This window comes from Lagenorhynchus albirostris, chromosome 17, assembly GCF_949774975.1.
Source record: "Lagenorhynchus albirostris chromosome 17, mLagAlb1.1, whole genome shotgun sequence".
NCBI lineage: Eukaryota > Metazoa > Chordata > Mammalia > Artiodactyla > Delphinidae > Lagenorhynchus > Lagenorhynchus albirostris.
In genome coordinates, this window is record NC_083111.1 from 954,874 (window position 1) to 974,565 (window position 19,692).

A 19,692-nucleotide genomic window follows, 5' to 3' on the forward strand; every position below is an offset into this window, starting at 1 on the left:
AGTCCTGTATGGGGGTATGGTATGTACATGCACACACTCTCACACCCACATATTGGAGAATTCTTTGAGTTCCACGGTTGCTACCAAGATCCAGGATCCAGACCACACGGGGTCTATATTATGCTGGCCAAGTGGATTGCTGTCTCTGACAGTAGGAAGATTGACTTTTAAAGAGAAAGACATCAAAAGGCATGTGGTCCACTTCTCTCAAAACATGTTGAATATAGTTAGTGCACAAGGGATGAATGGAAATGAGTTTTGGGACTGATTTACCTTCAGTCTTTCTAGAAAAAGAGACATTTAGGCCATATTTGAATTGAAGTTAAATCAGCCCCACTCCCAAAACTCATTCATCTCACACACACACACACACACACACACACACACACACACACATTTTTATCCTCTTAACAAAGATTTATACACCATAAGCCTTCTTACCTAACAACTAACCCTGTCATAGTTTCCTAGTCATTTATTTGTGGATCAGGTTACCTGTTCAAGGTAAGACTGGACCAGGATGTCTTGATGAAAAATTGAAACTTGACTCGATGTATTTGAATCAATAAAGGAACAGGCATCAACGAGAATGTTGATACCTGATGTCACTGCAATTTTACGTAATTTTCCTCCTAAAATGCCACTAATAACTTGATAAGTATGTCATATAATGTGATGACAATGACGTCCTTACTTTCATTAAAAACAACCAAACTTCTTTATTATAGAATTGTCATAATATTGCCATTGTTGCTTTTACCTCTTGATCTCCCTCCCCTGTCTCTCTCCTCCCCTCCCCCTCTTCTCTGTTTCTGCTCTGCTATGTTTGCTCGCTGCTTTTATCTCTTAGATTCCACATGTAAGTGAGATCACACAGTATTCGTCCTTCTCTCTGACTTATTTCACTCAGCATAATACCCTCGAGGTCCATCCATGTTGTTGCAAATGGCAAGGTTTCAGTCTTTTTTATGGCTGGGTAATATTCCATTGTGTATTTATACACCACATCTTCTTTATCCATTCATCCATTGATGGACACTTAGGTTGCTCCCATGTCTTGGCTATTACAAATAATGCTGCTATAGGGGTCCACGTATCTTTTCAAATTAGTATTTTCATTTTCTTTGGAAAAATACCCAGAAGAGGAACTGTTGGATCGTATTACGTTAGCTCTATTTTTAACTTTTTGAGGAACCTCCCCACTGTTTTCCACAGCGGCTGCACCAATTTACATTCCCACCCACAGTGCACGAAGGTTCTCCTTTCTCCACACCCTCCGCGACATTTGTTGTTTGTTGTCTTTTTGATGACAGCCATTCTGACAGGTGTGAGGTGGTGTCTCATTGTGCTTTTGACTTGCATTTCCCCTGATGATTAGTGATGTTGAGCATCTTCTCATGGGTCTCTTGCCATCTGTGTGTCATCTTTGGAAAGATGTCTATTCAGGTCCTATGCCCACTTTTAAAATGTATTCTGTACACGGTTCACTAACAACAAACTATCAGAAAGAGGAGTAAAGAAAACAATCCCATTTACAATCATACTGACGGGAAAAAATTACCCAGGAGTAAATCTAACTAAGGCGGTAAAAACCTGTACTTGGAGAAGGATAAGACACTAATGAGAGAAATTGAAGGCAACCCTAATGGAAAGATAAACTGTGCTCAGATTTTGGCATTTATTATTGTTATTAAAAATGTGAGAAGAAACAAAACTGGAAGGAATATTTCTTTCATCTTTTGAAGAGAATGGTGATATTAACCTGCAGAACAACCCAGAGTTGGAGTTGACGTCAAGAACCGCCTTCCCCCTCCCCCTTGTGTGACCTTGACCTTGTGCAGGTCACCCGACCCTGTAGGTGACAGTGACGGTGCTGAGGACGCAGACAGGACAACCATGAGGACTGAGAGAGGCCGGGCAGCCCTCATCACCAGATTTATCACCGCTTTGAGACGCGCACAAATTGGTCCTTCTCTCACCTATTTCTACCCAAGCAACTATGGTGGCAAAACACCTTACTTTATGTTTTCACCATTTTTACCTAATTCAGGGTGGCTTTACCTGATTGTATTCCAGCTTTCTGTAGACTTGTAATTTTCATTTCCGGTACTGCTTACATATTCTTCACCCTCTTGGCTTCGCCATGCATTTAATGGCTACCTGACTGGAAACAGAACAATCGTCCAGGGAACGGTAAAGTGGATGGTCAAGCAGTTTAGAGACTGACTTTCTACTGCATTACCCTGGTAAAATGTCAGATTTTCTCAAGACATGCAACACTTCCATTTCATGGACTATTAAAAAGGAAAATGTGCTTTCACTCATCCAGTTTCCTGTGTCCTCTCGTGCAGGCATGTCGAGCCATCGATCATTCCCTGCGGATGATCCCGGGTGGAAAGACTCGTGGGCGCTCGGGGACGTCCATCAGGCCGTCAAGGGTGAGGAGAAGGTGGGGGAGATGAGGGCCCGACACCCTCCGCTTTGTAACAGGGTATGACTTCTCACGGTGTAACAACACACATTCATCCTGGGATGAATTTAACTCTGCTCTTTGTAGCAAAGAGGAAAGATAACCGTGGCGTGGCCCTCGCGTCTCCAGTTCCCAGACAAGGATGAGGCTGGCAGCTTGGGCGGGAATGTGGTTTCCTGGCCCCTTTACCTCGACTCTAGGGAATAACAGGAACGTGGTGTCTTATTCACACCCCGTCATCCAGGTTGTAGCAGGAGATTTCTTCCGTAGAGACGGCTCCTGGAGGAGCCCTGACCCGTCAGCCGCCCTCTGGAAGAGCTGAGTGAGCTGCCGGCTGGAAGGCTCCTAGGTGAGCCGTCAGGACCCTCCGATGTCAGCGCTGGGGTGGTGCCTGGTGGCCCCTGGTATGTGTGTGCCCCATGGACGGAGACGGATTTCCTGGTGTGCGGCACCCAGCGTGGTGCTGGCTGCTGGGGCCGCGCGTGCCTTTCCTGCATGTCCCTGAGGAGTCTGAACGATTGGAGTGGAATTAGGGTCCAGGGGCCAGGGACCTGCTCATCCTCTCCGAGAAGCTTATATGCTCATCAGAAAGGTGGAACAATGTGAATGGTTAGAGATCTTCAACTTTCAAAGCCTCCCGTCCTCAGCAAGGTCAAGCGAGGCTGTGACAGACACCGGCATCTCCAGCTGGCCAGGCACCCGCCAGTGCTGTCCACACGTCCCCGGGAAAGGTGTCCTGGGAGGAGAGGGCAGAATTGGCTGCATGCCCTACAGCCCTGTCCATTCCCCTCAGCCCTTCCCTGCCTGGGACAGGGAAGTGGTCCCGGAGGTGTTGAGTCATCACGAGGTGCTGCTGTGCAGGGGCGGAGAGTGCAGGTGGCCCAGGGGTATCGATCCCACCCTCTTCCCGTGAGAAGTAAGTTCATGTTTGCGTGGCCAGCTTGCCTTGTCTTCCTCTTCCTTGCAGCCAGACGCCTTCCTAAGGGTACAAGGTCCTGCCTCAGCTGCTGCTTGCCCTCCTGTCCATGCTGTCTTACTGCAGTGTAGACGATGTGAGTTGTGCACGTGCATATACACTCACTGCCCTCCATCCTGCTGCAGGCTTCCCAGTGTGGACAATGTGGGCTGTGCAGAGCCCTTGCCCAGTGGTGTCTGGTGGCGCTGCCAGCCACTCTGGCCTTGGTTCTGTGCCGTTTGCAAGCCCATCTCGAGCGATGTCTTCACACACTCCTCTGCTGTCTTGGAACGGCTTCTTCCCGCCCCTCTCACCCCCGCCCAGCCAGCACTTTGTGGCCTGGACGACTCCTCCTGATTCCCCGGAGCCTCAGTTTCCCTGTTGCTGTCAGGAAACGTAGACACAGAGCTCCCCGTGACCCTTGCTTTAAACTCTCACAGCAGCATTTATTTTCCTTCAACATGTTCATCGTAGTTATAAGCAAATAATCCTTTGCGTGGTGGAAAGGTGATTTTTTTCCCTTGTGCTTGGCTGCAAGAGAGCACGGGGCACGTGTTTTTGTGGGTGTGTTCGTCTGGCATGTGGCAGGGCACAGGGCACGTGAGGGGGACTTGAGAAGTGCGTCAACCCGGGAGGAGTAGTGGATCAGCTCGTGTGCAGTGAACTCGGCCACGTGTTCCTTAAACGCAGGGACCGCTGGGCGGACCTAAGAGCAGGAAACCAGCGCGAGTCACTCGGGCTGTGACGTTCCTAGTCTGCCCCCAGCGGGGCAGCTGACCTTGCCAGAGGCCGGCAGCCCGGGCACAGGGACAGGGCTCTGGCGGCAGGGAGGCCAGGGAGCGTGGGTCAGGGAGCTTCACGGGTGCAGTGGAGGAACACTAGACCCGGGCAGGTTCTCACGTGCTCACCTTGCGCCCGGTGGCCCCCTCCTTCCTGCTTCCTTGCTGACGCCTCCACAGCTGGGGCCGCCGTCTGCACTCTCAGCTCAGCTGGCCAGGGGGCCGCAGGGCCGCCCCAGGGCCACCACCGTGATTTACACGGCCACACATTCGTTCCACCTTCTGGGGAAAGTGGGATAGGATGAGACATAAAGAAACATTATTTCCCGAAGGTGGACTCCATTTCTTTAACCATTCATAAGTGTCAAAAAATAACTTACGACCCCTCGGGGGCTGGTATTGTATTTCAGGGACTCTCCAGCTGTGACTGCTGTGTACATTCTAGAACATCCCCCTCCCCCATGGGCGCACCCTGTGCACGCACAGCTGTGTCCGCGAGCGGCAGGGCGGCGGGACGCCGTCACGCCGGGGGAGTGTCAGCGCGCGCCGCACGGGGTGAGGAAACCGTCCCGTTTGTGTTGTTCTTGTGATTGATTAAATCTGGCTTTTGTGAGCGCATAAAAAGTGAGGCAGTCGGGGGACTCTGGGCTCGGTGCAAATGTGAACTACCTCTGGCAGGTGCTTTCAGCCCTGAGAAGTCTGCCCATTAACACGCAGGACGGCCGTCCTGTGATGCCGCGATGCTCTGTCTGGGCCCCGGGGACAGAGAACGGGGCCTCGGAGCATCCAAAGAGGCGTGGGGACCACGGCGAGTCCTCTGCTTCCCCCCATGCAGGAGCTGTCAGGGAAGCACGAGGTAAGATAAAATTGCATGTTTATTCGTTATTAAAAGAGACCCAAGAGCATAGGCACCGACTGTAGTTTTTATTATGGCATGGCAGTATCGTTTAGCCTTATTATATCCGCTAATTAAAAGTTTTCTTACGTTTTCTGAAGGGGCAGCCCCAGAGAGTCTCACATCCTGGCCTGGATGTGAGACTCCAGGGGAGGCCTGGGGTTGTGGAGGGATGGGGGGGTCATGCGGTGTGCCCGCACAAGGGTGAGGCATGGTATTTAAGGGGACCCCAAAGAACAGACGACCCCCCTCAAACCTGGAGCCAAGATAAATAACAGTTAATGCAATATTTAAAAAGAAATTCACGTAGGCAAACTACGGTGCGCTGGCCAGTCGCCTGTGGTTTTTTTTTTTGTATTTTTATTTATTATTCTTTTTTCAGTCATCTGTTTTTGTAAATAAAGTTTACTTGGAGCCCCAGGGCTGGGATGAGGGTGAGGCAGGGCCCTGAAAATGCAAGATGGGAGCCTGTCTTTATTCCAAGTAAATAGAAAAAAGTTTTCTCACATTTTCTGCTCTGATGGTGTTGAAAACAGGGGCTCTTCTGAAATTTTTGTAATTTACTTTAAAATAACCACGGGACAGAATCAAGAGCCCAGAAATAAACCCTAAGCACCCATAGACACAACTAGCGTTTGATAAGGGAGACAAGAACACTCAATGGAGAAAAGGCAGTCTCTTCTGTAGATGGTGCTAGGAAAATTGGATATTCACATGTAAAAGAAGGACCCCATCTTACACAAAAATTAACTAAAAATGGATTAAAGACTTAAATGTAAGACTCAACACCGTGAAACTCAGAAGAAAACATAGGAAAAAAATCTCCTTGACATGGGTCTTGGTAATGATTTCTTGGAAATCACACCTAAATCACAAGCAACAAAATAAAAAAGAAACAAGTGGTACTACATGAAACTAAAAAGCTTCCGGACAGCAAAGGAAACCATCAACAAAGTAAAAAGACAGCCTACCAAACGGGAAAAATATTTGCAAACCATATATTTGATATGGGATCATATCCAAAATATATAGAGAACTCATACAACTCAATAGCAACAAGTGAAATAATCCAATTAAAACATGGGCAGAAGATCGGAAGAGACATTCTTCCAAAGAAGGCATGCAGATGGCCAACAGGTACCTGCAAGGACGCTCAGCATCACTAATCATTAGGGAAATGCAAGTCAAGACCATAATGACCTGGCACCGCACACCTGTCAGGATGCTCATCGTCAAAAAGACAAGAAATAACAAGGGTTGGCGAGGAAGTAGAGAAAAGGGAAGACTTGTACAACGTTGGTGCAGCGACTGTGGAAAACAGTGTGGAAGTTCCTCGAAAAGTTAAAAATAGAGCTGCCTTAGGAGCCAGCAGCCCCACTTTGGGGTATTTATCCGAAGGAAAGGAAAGCACTAAGTCGAAAATATATACGCACCCTGATGTTCACTGCAGCACTGTTTACAATAGCCGAGACACACAAACAGCCTAAGTGTCCCTCAGTGGATGAGTGGATAAAGAGGGTGTGTGGAGAGCACGTACACAACGGGACGCTGTTCCGCCACAAGGCAAAAGGAAATATTGCTGTTTGTCACAACATGGATGGGCCTTGAGGGAATTGTGTGAAACTAAGTGAAATAAGTCAGAGAGAAAGGCAAATACTGTGTGACATCACTATATGTAGAATCTAAAAAAAAAAAATTAAAAACCCCACCGAACTGCTAGTGAGATGAGATTTGCAGTCTCCAGAGGCAGGGGAGAGGAGAGGGGTAACACTGGAGGAAGGTGGTCGGAATGAACAGACGTCCGGTTGCAGGAGGAATAGGACGAAGGCTGTGATGCCCAGCGCCGTGACCATAGTTTACACTCTGCCCTACGGTGACAGGAAAGCTGCTAAGAGAGTACATCCTAAGAGCTCTCATCACAAGGAGAAATGTAGTTTTTCTTTTTCTTCCTTTTTTGTGTCTGTATGAGATGCTGACTGTTCAGTAAACTTATCGTGATGATCATTTCACAATATACGTAAGTCAGGTCATCACGCTGTACACCTCAAACTTACACAGCAATGCACGTCAACGATTTCCCAGTAAAACTGGAAAAAGTAAGATAAAAAGGAAATCTGTCCTGTCCCCACATCTAGTCCCTTCCTCTCTCCGCAAAGCGTCAGACCCGGTCCCCTCCTCCGTCAGCCCCGCCAGCCCTCCGCGCGCCCTGAGCAACCCCAGGAGGCCCAGGCCCCTCTGAGGATGTGCACCGGCAGGCTTGCGCCCTGAATCTCTGAAAGCTCCACATCTTATCTAACTTTCACAGAACACGAAATATCACGTGGCTGTGAACTTGGGTCTGAGCCACAGCCCTGGCGTTAGGGATTCCACGCCGTGACAGAGGGAGAGAATTCCACCGTGAACGCGCGGATTCTGAGCAGATGCGGGAACAGCTGACCCGGGAGCCCGGGCTCCAAGCAGGTGGCGGATGCTCTGGACGCAGGGAGCCTGGTCGGAGGCACAGTGAGAGCATCGGGTCAGGCCCTGCAGCGCCAGGCGGCTGAGTCCACGCCTGCAAGCCGCTCCCCAGTGGAGCCCGGCCAGGGCGGATGGCTGCCAGACAGCCGGGCGGATGAGTCAGCCCCGGAAATAATCCGGCTGGGACCCAGTGGGACAGCAGAGAACAGAAGGGTCAGGAGCAACAGGTGGGCCGGCCCTCAGGAGGGGTTCAGGGACTCACAGCAGGTGGCGGGGGAATGAGGGTGGGGGGATGGGCACGTGGTGGGACCCCAGGAGGGGGGATGGGCAGGCGGCGGGGGGGTGGCAGGTGGGTGGGCCCAGCGGGTGTGGGACCTGCAGGCTTTCCTCGTGATTCTGGCTGCAGGTGCCGTCCCGGCACGTGAAGTCCAGTGGGGCCAAAGTGCACCTCCTTCTTCCAGGTTACTGATCTGCTTTTAAAGGAAGGGGCTTGGGACACTGGACCGATATTCACTTTAAATTAACAGTTTAGGGCTTCTCTGTGTGATTTTCAAAGTGTCAAAGGGAAGGGCAGAGGATCAAGTTGTTCCAAAGAATGATGGGGCACCAGAAGAGCACAGGAAGGGCGGCCTGGACGGCGGCGGGGGTGGGCACTGCGCGCAGGTGCGCTGGCCGCTGGGCGGGCTGGGACCGTCCCGCGTGGGCTGGAGCTCAGGCGAGCGCTCGGGTCTGCCTTCCACCCGAGCGGCTGCACGTGGCTGAGGCCCCCAGGCTCACTCTGGGGAGGGGCTGGCCCCGCCTGGCCCCATCGGGCAGGCCCTGCCTCGCCCTGGGGGGCGCGGGGCTGGGCAGGAGTTCGGGGCACACGGCCCTCAGCGGTGCTGTCTGCTCCGCCCCTGGAGCCCTTCCACGACCTGCTCAGCCCTGACTATGGGGCAAGAGTTAGTCTGCACCCGAGTCCCGGCATTTGTTCAGGCTTGCGACCTGCATAAGCTCCCCTGTCCTGGGCTGACTCCGTCTCTGCACTACAGTCGGGGCAGAGGAAGGGCTGGTGTTACTGGAAAGAAACCCTTTCCGGATGCCCAGCCCCGGCCCAGAGATGGTGCTGGTGTTCTTTCCTCCGCCTCGAGTTCCATCCACTTCAGCACGTGGCCCCTGGGGGCGGTCCAGACCCCTCTGCATCCCTGTTGTAGCGTCGTCAGCACTGCCCGGGGGGCAGGGGGAGACAGGGTGAGGACGGTGGGAGAGCTGGTCCTGGGGTCAGGAGAAGGGGAGCGGCAGGAAGGGATGTGGGCGTGCACACATCTGCCAGAGGTGTGTGTTCTGTCTTCCAGACGCCTTGAGTCTGTGTTATCCCCATGGTGCCAGGCGAGGGCTCCCGCTTCAGGCCTCGCTGACCAAAGGGTTCGAAGGATGCTGCAGCCCAAAGGAGGCCACTTTTCCAAGGAAGAACGAGGGGACTTGGGTGGCCAGCAGCGTCTGGAGTCAGGGGTGTCAGAAATGGCACCTGGGAGGCTTCCCTGGTGGCACAGTGGTTGAGAATCTGCCTGCTAATGCAGGGGACACGGGTTCGAGCCCTGGTCTGGAAGGATTTCACATGCCGCGGAGCAACTAGGCCCGTGAGCCACAACTACTGAGCCTGCGCGTCTGGAACCTGTGCTCCACAACAAGAGGGGCCGCGATAGTGAGAGGCCCGCGCACCACGATGAAGAGTGGCCCCCGCTTGCCGCAACTGGAGAAAGCCTGCACGCAGCAACGAAGACCCAACGCAGCCAAAAATAAATAAATAAATAAATTTATTTTTTTAAAAAAGAAATGGCAGCCGGACCAGGACTCCAGGGAAGCTCTGGACAGAGGCCGGGCCTGGGTGGCCCAGAGGGAGGAGTGGCCCGCAGGGCTTGGCCGGGGCGCGGGCAGGGCCAGAGCCATCTCCTGGGGCAGCGCTGGGCCAGCTCTGTCTCGTGCCCGCCTGCAGATCCAAGTTTGCATTTTGACGGAACACAGGCCATCTCCCCCACCACGCAGTCTTCAAGGTCCCGTCCTCTTCACGGGTGTCCTTTCCACGCGCTCTGTCCCTGTGTCTGGCTTGTATTTACTCCTTGGACCCATCCTGGTGATGAGTGAGTTCAGCGAGGTGGTGGAGCTTCCATCCTCTTTCTTTGCTTTTCCTGCGTGAGGCGGAGTTGGCGTTCAGCTTGGACCCGCGTGGCCCTTCGTGACTTTCTCCAGGTGATCGTAGCTAGGCTTGTGGGATATCGGAGAAGGTTGGAGAAAGAAAGAAAATCCGTGTGGAGTCCCGAGGTGCGTTCTGGGCTGCGATGCCGGCGGCGGTGCCACTTCTGTCCCTGAAGCCGCGGAAGGTGTTACAGAGCCTCTTCCTCCCCCCTTGTTCCCGCCTGCTGACAGCCTAGTCTGTGTCGGCCGCGTCAGTAGTTTCTGAAGCATCTTTCCACGTATGACCCCTCGTCCCGAAGCCTGTGGAAGGGGTTTGACGGAATTAATCTTCCTTTGTGTTTTGAAGGTTTCCGCCCTTTCCTGTCTTGTTTCCTGTTCTGGGTCCACGCCTCTCTCCCCCCTTCTTGCCTTCGGCGTCTTCTAGGCGGTTTTCGGCAATTCGTCTTTGCTTCCCAGTCTTAGCGAGCGTGACAGCGCACGGGGGGATGTTCAGGGAGACTTCGGGGTGGAGGGGAAGAGGCTGGAGGAAGGAGGGATGAGGCGTGGCCACCGCGGGTGGCAGAGGAGGGACGGCCTTCCGGGTTTGCCACGTCTGGTCGCAGAGTCACGTCGGGGTCCTGTGGGCCGTGGGCTCAGCCCCGGGTGAGGTGGGGGACCGGCACCTGCCAACGTTCCCTTTGTTCCTGCTGCCGACTCCATCTCCCACCGTAAGAAACACAAATTTTTAATTAGAAAGAACTGCATTAAGTAATGATCCTTGTGGGGGCAAATATCCGACTTTTGATTTTCGTACATTTTCCAGAAGCTTAATTATAAGGAGTGTTAGCTCTTCGGGAAAAAACTTAGTAAAAATTTGAAAATATACCGAGTTTGCTGCCAAAGGCCCGGAGGGAAGGGGCACGGGCCTCGGCTCACCCTGACGGCCCCTCCCACCCCCGGGGGCCTGTCCGAGATTTCCGCCTTCTCGGTGCTCCGGGGGCAACCCGGAGAGAGGAGCCTTCTAGACCAGCTTATAAAATGTGGATCCGCGTTACTGATGGATGAGTTTAAGGATCTTGTGGCCGCCCGCGCCGAGCGTTGAGACCGCGTTTTCACGCCGCTGGTGGGTGGTGACTCACGCAGGCACAGGGGGGCGGCTCCAGGACGACCCCTGAGCTGTTTTCCGCAGGGACCCCGCGCGGGTCCATCTGGAGCGCGGCTCAAGCCGAAGGGGAGGGAGCCAGGCGTGGCTGTGCCTGGGAGCCGAGCCCCACGCTCACACGTGTCCGTGGGCTCCGGACTGGAGCGGGCAAGCTTCCTTCCCACCACACCTGGCTACGGGGCACAGGAAAAGCTACACCTTGTCGCACAGCTGGGAGGTGGCGGCCCGTGCAGTTGCAGGACGTGGACCCGGCAGCGGGCACCTGGTCATCCCTGACCGCAGGGGGTCTCTGTTAGACTCTCGGCAATTATGACACAGTGACTTCCCGGGCCAAACTTGATGCCAGAAATGTTCAAAATAAAGGGTCTGGAAGAGCCAGAATTTGATTTACAAAGACCCGTGAGATCCGGTGGAGAGCACTGAGCAGGGACCTAAACGCCCCTAGACTTCTCCTCCGGCTGCCCACGGTGAGCTTTCATAATAAACGAGTGTATGTAGCAGTGCCGTTCCATGATTTTACCTTAAAGTCTTAAATATATTTTGTGTAAGGGATGCACATGAAAGGCACCTTGACAGAGGAAGGTGACCTAGTGGAGGATCCGTGAGGAAAGGAGGGGAGACGCTGTGCAGACGTGTCATCTTGCGTGGGCGTGTGTACCTGCAGGACTACTGGGCTTCTGTCGCCTGAGATGGGGGAACCGACAGGCTGTGTCCTGTCACCCCTCCCCTCGTGGCACCGAATGCACGTGACTGTCCCCACAGGACAGAGAAAAGCCCCCCGACCCAGGACACCTGCCTGCAGAGTGACGAGGCGACGCTGAAGGGCCCCCGGAGGGATAATCCCCCCGCAGGGCGACATCCCCGCTTCCTCTCCTGAGCCCACTGCTGCCGGAGGAGATGCTGGGTTACGCAGGGGCTCGGTACGATGTCCTGACACCTTGCTCTGAAGGCTTACTGGCCCCTGGCCGCTCTAGGTGGCTGGGAGGACGTGGGTCAGGCAGGGACAGGCATTTACTGCAAGACAGCGAGGGTGATGTGGACGGAAGCGTGGGCGGAAAGGGGCTGCGCGACATGGAGGACATTGATTTTGCCTGCTCCAGAGGCTGCAGCGTGGCCCCGGTGGGCGGGGACAGTGGCCCCAGCAAAGCCCATTCTGGGAAAATGTTCCGTCCTCTCCAGAGTCACCGGCGTGCCGGCGGGTCCCAGAGCAGTGCCCTGGCCAGCGCCCAGCCTTGCGGCTAGACCAGCAACGTGGCTGCGACCTCCTGTGCATTTGTACTGGGTCCCACTGACTTGCCATCCAAGATCGGGTTTGAAAATGTATTTTTACATAATATCATCCAATCACGGTCTTCTTAAAGGTATGCAGCATCAAAGAATGCCATTGACTGTGATTTATAGCATGACATTGAAAAATGCAAATGTATTTGTACCTCTATTACTGGCTTGCTCTTTTCCTTTACACATAACTAGGGGTTCCGGGGGTAAGTGAGGGGGAATCTGAACAAGAGACGGACCTCAAGGGAAGCAGAGTTTTCTTGATAACCAGAAATATTAGAACTTGGATCTGGGATTAATTATCTGAATCTTTTGAAAAATTATCGTTTTGATTCCTCATCTGAAAATCCTGAAATTCTACGGTCCCTTGAGGGTGTGAATCAAATAAGCAAAATGAAGTGGGTAAAACTCTTTGGATTTCTTGGGGAGAGAGGGCTGAGAAGGGCCTGCTTCCTGAAGACTCAGCCCCTCGGGGAGCAGCAGCCCTAATTCACAGCTGCCCTGCACCTGCCCCCAGCTGTTTGTGCTGGAAATGGTATGAACTAGCGACACTCAGATTTGTAACCTGGGGACTCGGGGGTGGGGGGTTAATTCTGTCCCTTGAGGGCTGCAGACACACCTTTTTCTCATCTCCTAGCTTCCTTTACACGTAAGAGAAGTTCACCAAGTGCTTCTTTAAAGGAACCTGGTCCAGGCGACGTAGCAGCTTCCCATTATGTGGCATCCTTCTCTGAGGCCCTGTATCCCGTCATCATTGTATCTCTAACCTGATGACTTGATGCCAAACTTCCTAAAATGTGGCTTTACTCCCAGAATTTCAATGCAATTGAGGCACTTAGTATCTCTTAACTCTGTTTCTACCATCTTCTTGTTCATCTGTTTTTGCCAGTATTTAGGAATAACAAAGGGTAATTCGAACGAGTGATGCTTGGTGTATACACATGCGGGGGAGGAGAAATGGAAAATAAATAGAACATGGACAAGAGGTGACAGGAACAGAAACATCATTCTTTACCTCATGTGACGGTTTTGGACACTAGCGGCATCAGTCTGAGACCTTGGACCAAGGTCTCGGATTCAAGGTTCTGTCTGCAGTTTCTAGACATTTGGATAGGTTTTATGATGTTATACTCTTCAAGGAATCAGGTCAAATTTCTTTCTATGCCACAGAGTCTATATGGGAGTAGTTTATTCCCAAATACTTGCAGAGTGCCCAAGACAGCCCTTTCTTTTACATCTTAGAGCTGGCATTTGTATCTTAAAGATGGGTACGTTGAGGAAGGACAGAGAGGAAAGTCCAGCTGATTGGCCTTCGTGTGAGAGCGTAGAGCCTGTGTTGGGAGGAGACACATGTACATGAAGCTATAAATATTCATGGTGTTTTAAGTTTATGCCGTTTTTTTGTTTGTTTGGATTTTCCACATAGTTGATCATGTCAACTGTGAACAAGGTGGTCTTATTTCTTCCTTCCTAATCTGGATTTATTTCCCCAACCCCTTGGGGTCAGGCTGGCTGGAGCTGGCTGGATTTGGGTCTTTCCCTTCCCCCGGGGCAGTTAGTCTCTGATAAACCCCAGCTGGTTAGACTCTGGTTAACTAGTTTTCCTTGAGGCCAGGCCTTGTTGAGAAGAACAGGGTGCTCTGGTGTTTTTCAGAGAGCTTTCGCCTCCCCCTTCCAGAAGCCCGGGGGACTTTTCTCTGCTTTTTACCGTGGGAACCTGGCCAGGATTCCACCACATCATGAGGCCTGGGGCTGGGGCCCCCTGGAGCGTTAACTCTCAGACTTGCCCACGTGGGGCCCCGGCTGTCCTTTCCTTGCCGTCCGGGTCCTACTCTGGATGCACGGCAGTGTCTGCTCCTGTGCTCTGCTCCGGGAAAGAATGACCACCACGCTGGCCTGGACTCGCGCCGATGCCGTGTCCCCGCGAGGGATCCACGAGTACTTGCCATCCTTCAGTCTGTTCGGGTTGTCACTTGTCCTGAGGATGGAGGCATGGCTTCCAAGGTCCTCACGTGGGAACCTGAAGCTGGAGGCCCGGGAGGCGTTTTTCCGTGGATTCCTGCAGCTGGTTAGTTTTCTGGACCTCACCCAGGTGACGCTCCCCTTCCCCAGAATTTCTAGGTGTGTGTCAAGTGCAGGACTGGTTCTTTCCCCACGGAAGCATGATAACAAGTTCAGTTAACACAGTGCTGAGCACACGTTCCTTCCTTCCTTCCTCCATCCGTGGAATGTGGCTCCTAAGTGCAGGCGCCGTTCTGGGCTCTGGAGTCATTGTGAGCAGGACAAACACAACTTTGCCCTCCAGAGGGGTCGCCCTGGTGGGTGGTGGGCAGCGATCACGGCGAATGAGGAAACACAGAGCGTGTTAGGTAGTGACACCTGCTACGAAGCAGAATGAAACACGGGGAGAAGAGCAGGTTGGAGACCAGGGCTGTTCGGACCAGCCAGCCAGTGACACTCTGTCCACAGGATGGCTCAAGCCACTCCTGAGAGCACGGAGGGGAGTGGGTGTGGGTGGGGGGAGATCGGTCATGAGGCCCATGGCCGGTGCCAAGACAGCCCGTGCAGGCTTGGAGCAGAGCAGAAGCAGTGAAGGTTGTAGGAAGAGGACAGACTCTGGACGAACGCTGGTGGTGAGGATGGTTGTCAGGGATGCAGCTGCCGGCAGGGGCAAAGCCGTGCAGGTAGGGATGGGCAGGGACGGACTGCCTGTTACACGCCTGCTCAGGTGGAGGCTGCATGGCGATCGGAACTTTGGAGAATTCTGCCCTTAAACAGCCGTCCAGTCACGCAGACCCGTGGACGGCAGGCCTCTCCTTGGATCCACGTGCAGGATCATTTCAGACGACGTGACCAGCCGGGGTCAGGATGCCCCTCCGGAAACCGGCTTCAGCGTGAGTTCTCCAGGACGTCGCTATCGTCTTCTTGTTCTGCACGCCCTGCTGTCCTCAGCTTCTGCCCAGGACCAGCAGATCTGGCTGGCTCTGAGTCCTGCTGCCAACGAGGCTGCAGCCTTTTCCCTCCTTTTAGAGGGACTGGTGGGGGGGGGGCATTTGTCCCCAGGGCATTGTGTCAGCTTGAGTGACGAGCCCGGGGGATGGTGACCTCAGAGGAGGACCCTGTGCTTGCCGGCTTGGACCGGGGTGATTCCGCCGCGGGCATGTCTGGGGTTGTCGCAGCTGGTGAGGGCTGGCGCTAGAGCACAGAGGCTGAGGACGCTGCTGACCCCCCTGAGACGCAGGACAGCCCCCTTGAAGCATTACCTGCCCCAAAGGCCATGAGGGACGAACCTGAGAAAATCAGGGCTGACCTGAGACGAGGTCCCTGCTGACCCCCTCGGAGGACAGACGAACACCTGAGACTAGATCCTATCTGGGAGGAGGGCGGAAGGGGGGCACCCACGTCTCCTACAGGCCTTCCTGCTGCTCCTGGCCACGCGGTCATCACTTCTCTCCAGACCACTGGGCAGCCTCCACTGGGCCCCCCTTATGCCCACCCCATAGGTGCCCGACGTCCACTTAGGAGGCAGGGGGAGACTCCCTCAGGTGCAGCTGAGAAACATTGAATAGCCTTCCTTTGAAGCTTCGAGCTTGGTTTAATGTCTACTGTGGAAAAGTGCAAGACAGAGACTCAGACCTTCAGCACCTAGGGCGTCTGTAGATGTTCCCAGGGGGATTCGCTCCGATCCAGGGGACGCAGTCAAATTCCCGAGGGCTGATTTTGACCCATCCCTCGCTGGATGTGACTCCACCAAAGCCAGGAAACAGCTGCTGCCTGTGGTGCCTGGTGCCTGGGGAGCTCTGGAGAGCAGTGGGGAGCAGTGGGGAGCTCTAGGGAGCAGTGGGGAGCAGTGGGGAGCTCTGGGGGGCTCTGGGGAGCTCTGGGGAGCAGTGGGGAGCAGTGGGGAACTCTGGGGAGCAGTGGGGAGCTCTGGGGAGCAGTGGGGAGCTCTGGGGGACTCTGGGGAGCTCTGGGGAGCGGTGGGGAGCAGTGGGGAACTCTGGGGAGCAGTGGGGAGCTCTAGGGAGCAGTGGGGAGCTCTGGGGGGCTCTGGGGAGCTCTGGGGGACTCTGGGGAGCAGTGGGGAGCAGTGGGGAACTCTGGGGGCTCTGGGGAGCAGTGGGAGGCTCTGGGGAGCAGTGGGGTGACCAACTTCACCTCCTCTTCAACGCTTAAAGGTTAAAACCTGTAAATGGCAAGACTTTTCTTTCTTTCTCTTTCTGCTTATTTTTGAAGTGATGCCATGATGGGCACGCGGGGCCTGGGAGAGGCTGCTGGCTGGAGGCCGAGGGCGTCTCTGATGCAAACCTGAGGGCCTCCAGCACCTCACGCCCTTCTGCAAGCATCAGCGCGTGTCCAGGACCATGTGCCCTTGCTGGCTGGCTCTCTGTGTTTGTACTTCTCACTCTCAACTGTGTTTTCTGTTCTGCTGCAGGCCGAAATGGAAGGAAACTATTTAGTAAGCGTTTCTACCCCAGTTCTTCCAGAAGCAATTTGCGTCTCTGTGCTATTAGCTCGAATTCAGCTGAAGTCATTTGCCATCGGGGTTATTTTCCTGTTAACTCAAGAGAAACCCAACACTCCGGGCCCCTCTGGGCTCTACACACCCCACTCCCTTGTTCCATGTTTAAAAATGTCAGATAAATCGTCCCGAGATCAAAAGAAATCAGCTGATGAAAACAACTCGATTTTGGTGAATCAATCTGTATGAATGACACAGAGAAAAATGCTAGACTTGAACATTTCAGGATTTCATGATTCTTCCCTTTTTCATTTCCTAGGAATTCTCATCATGCTCTCGCTGCCGTAACATCATGATACTCGTTCTCATAGAGATGAGGTTTTATATCCAGGTCAGCCAAGACTCCCAAGCCAGCTGTAAATGCAGATGTTGTCCAAATTGTAATAGATACAAAAATAATTAGAAGGCGAAGCATAAGGTCTCGAAGACAGAAAAGAGGAGTGCGGAGGACACAGTGGGCAAGAAGGGAAGGCTTCTGGAGAGTGTGCGAGCTCTGTCTCTCATCGTCACATCCTGGGTTTCCAACATCTGGAGGAAAGCTACTTTTCAGAGATTTATGTCTCTCCCTCTTTCTCTCTCTCCCTTTCTTCCCCTCTCTCTCTCTGTCTCCGTTTTTATATATATAAAAAAGAATTAAAAAGGACTTGAACATCTGGGTTTCCAACATCTGGAGGAAAGCTACTTTTCGGAGATTTATGTCTCTCCCTCTTTCTCTCTCTCCCTTTCTTCCTCTCTCTCTCTGTCTCCTTTTTTATATATATATAAAAGAATTAAAAAGGACTTGAGATGACACTTTCTTTAAATAGTTTTATTTGTTACTTTGGATTTGAAAAGAAGTGCTGCACTAAGCAGGACTGGACAGCATCTTGGAACAGGTGTCAGAGGCCGTAAAGGGAGAAGGTTCACAGCAGTCTGATGGGCAGCGCGGGGCCCCATCGGGAAAGAACAGGGAGGAATTGTTTAAAATCCCAAGAAAAAAAATAAACCTACCTATCTCAGAGGACTCAGGGCAAGTATTTCATTAGCTTTTTTTCTTCAGAAATATTACTTCTCACTCGATTTCATTCCCACCACTTTATTTTTGTTCAAAGTTGAAAGCAAACGAGTGCCTCTCAGTGTAGAGAAATGGAGTAGAGTGTAAGTCCCTGGATCCTGAAACAGTGCAGGTGGATTTCTCCTCCGATGAACTGTTCAGAAGAACACTGACACCTCACCAGGACTCAGCGGGTCCCCGTGAGCCCCGAGGGCATCAGAGCCACGGACGAGGGCTCTCTGACCCTCAAACTGTCATGTGACCACTGGATCAAGGAAATCCTTCAAAGAGACATTCATTTAATAGCTGTAATTACAACTTAAAATGCAATAACACTGGGATAGTTTCCTAACAGACTCAATTAAATGTATGCTAAATTAATTGCATAAGTTGTAAGACTCTGAGTGCAGACTTTTATGTAAAATCCCAGTGCTAGGAATTTTGGGGTGATGGTGGACAGATGCAAAGAAAAAAGGCATAATGTCTCTCATTGAAGGAAGTTGGGTCCAGCAGGCTCAGGCCTGGGGAGGGGCTTCAGGGGCCTGGCAGGAAGAGACCCTCCCTTTCTGCTCTGTCCTGGGACAGCGTCCCACCCAGAGGCGGGTGGACGGGAGTAAAGGCCGGAGGTAAAGGCAGGAGGTCTGCACAGGGCAGTTGTCAGCCCCTTTCAGCCCCCAGTGTGCTGTTCTCCTTGGCTGGGAAAAGAAAGCCTCAGAAAGGCTGGAAATGAACACTTGGCCATCGAGTTGAATGAGAACTCTGCTGAAACATTGCCATTTTCCTCAATAATGGAGATTCCAAGTTATAATAAATGACTTTCCATTGCATACGTCAGTGGGAATGCACTGGTAGAAACTGGGTACAATAAATAAGCAACTGAGGAGGGACGTTTGACAGTCAGGCCCCAAACTGAAGAATCGTTTCACCACTCTGCAGTTCCGTTCTGCGCAGACATTGTAGATTTGTGCAAATTATGATGGATAAAATGTGCTGAATGAGACACCTTCAAATTTGTGTAAAGCAAGCACATTACGAAAAGAAAGTTTTGGGGAGTTTTGAAATTGTCTTTGTGAACAGTGACTAATGACAGGAAAAGGAAAATGGCGGTCGGAAGGAAATACCCTCATTTGCCCGGTGATGTTTCTTTTTGGTTTGGCTTGAAATGTTTCCTTAGTATCACCTATAAGATGTTAGAAAATATCTACGTCTGGTTAAATTCAGATTTACTTGTGTGTTCTTTTTCAGTTTCCATGAGAATCCGTGTATGTAGAGAAATGCATGTTTTCCTAGGCACGCATCACATCCGCTCTCTCCGCGAGGTCTGTTTCTCAGCGATCTGCTTTAACTACAAGACTAAAAGTGGGAGGTTTCAGAGCAAGAGACTCAAAATTTCCTCCTCTTGACCTTGTCCCTTGACGAAGGCCTTCGTGGTCTGTCTACCAACCAGCATCCTCGTCTGGTCTTTAGAACATCACATGGTTCACATTAGGACCCTTGACAATGTTCCTGAAGCCTGAGAACTCTTAGGCCTGGGTGTTTCTCTGAAAAGCAATACACAGCCACCTCCCAGAAAGGCCCTTAGTAACTTGGGGCAAAACTGAGCTCGGATAGGGACCGCTCTCTCTGTCTCTACCAGGCCAGATGCCGCTGGGGAGCCTGAGCCAGTTCTGATGCAGAAAAGTGAGACCCCTGAGGACAGTCCCCGCCCCCCCCCACAACTGAGCTTTTAATTGCTGTTACCCAGGGTCACCCAGCAAAAGGCAACCGCTTCCCCTCAGATGCTGCACACTTCCCTCTCCATGGTCCCTCCCCCTCTGGAATAACCCCCTCAAGGTTTTACACATGCTGTCTATAAATCTTGTTTTATTAGTTACAGTAACTAACATGTTTTTACTTTAATTGGATTTTTTATAGTGATAATTATAGATTCAAATCTGGCTGCAAGAAACAGTACAGAGAGATCCTTTCCACACATTTGTTTTTCCCC

The 19,692-nt window shown here is 52.3% G+C and overlaps 1 protein-coding gene across 17 annotated transcripts in view; it reads left to right on the forward strand.

Annotated features, from left to right (window-relative positions):
• LOC132508132 (uncharacterized) overlaps window positions 1-17,336 on the forward strand; it is an 87,363-nt gene extending 70,027 nt beyond the window's left edge. For 3 of the 17 annotated variants that reach the window (XR_009536438.1, XR_009536435.1, XR_009536437.1), the window contains 6 exons: window positions 2,352-2,438; window positions 2,715-2,819; window positions 3,438-3,522; window positions 4,615-4,759; window positions 4,883-5,060; window positions 16,932-17,336. Coding sequence is in view for 4 of the 17 variants with exons in the window: in XM_060128045.1 (XP_059984028.1) it covers window positions 2,352-2,438; window positions 3,438-3,522; window positions 14,929-15,044; window positions 16,932-17,075 (432 nt within the window). In the remaining 13 variants the exon portion in view is untranslated. Of the gene's footprint in view, window positions 1-2,351; window positions 2,439-2,714; window positions 2,820-3,437; window positions 3,523-4,614; window positions 4,760-4,882; window positions 5,061-7,404; window positions 7,520-14,878; window positions 15,045-16,931 lie in introns of those variants that run through there. The other 14 variants (XR_009536444.1, XR_009536442.1, XR_009536441.1 and 11 more) reach the window with 11 other exon arrangements.
• Window positions 17,337-19,692: the final 2,356 nt, after the last annotated feature.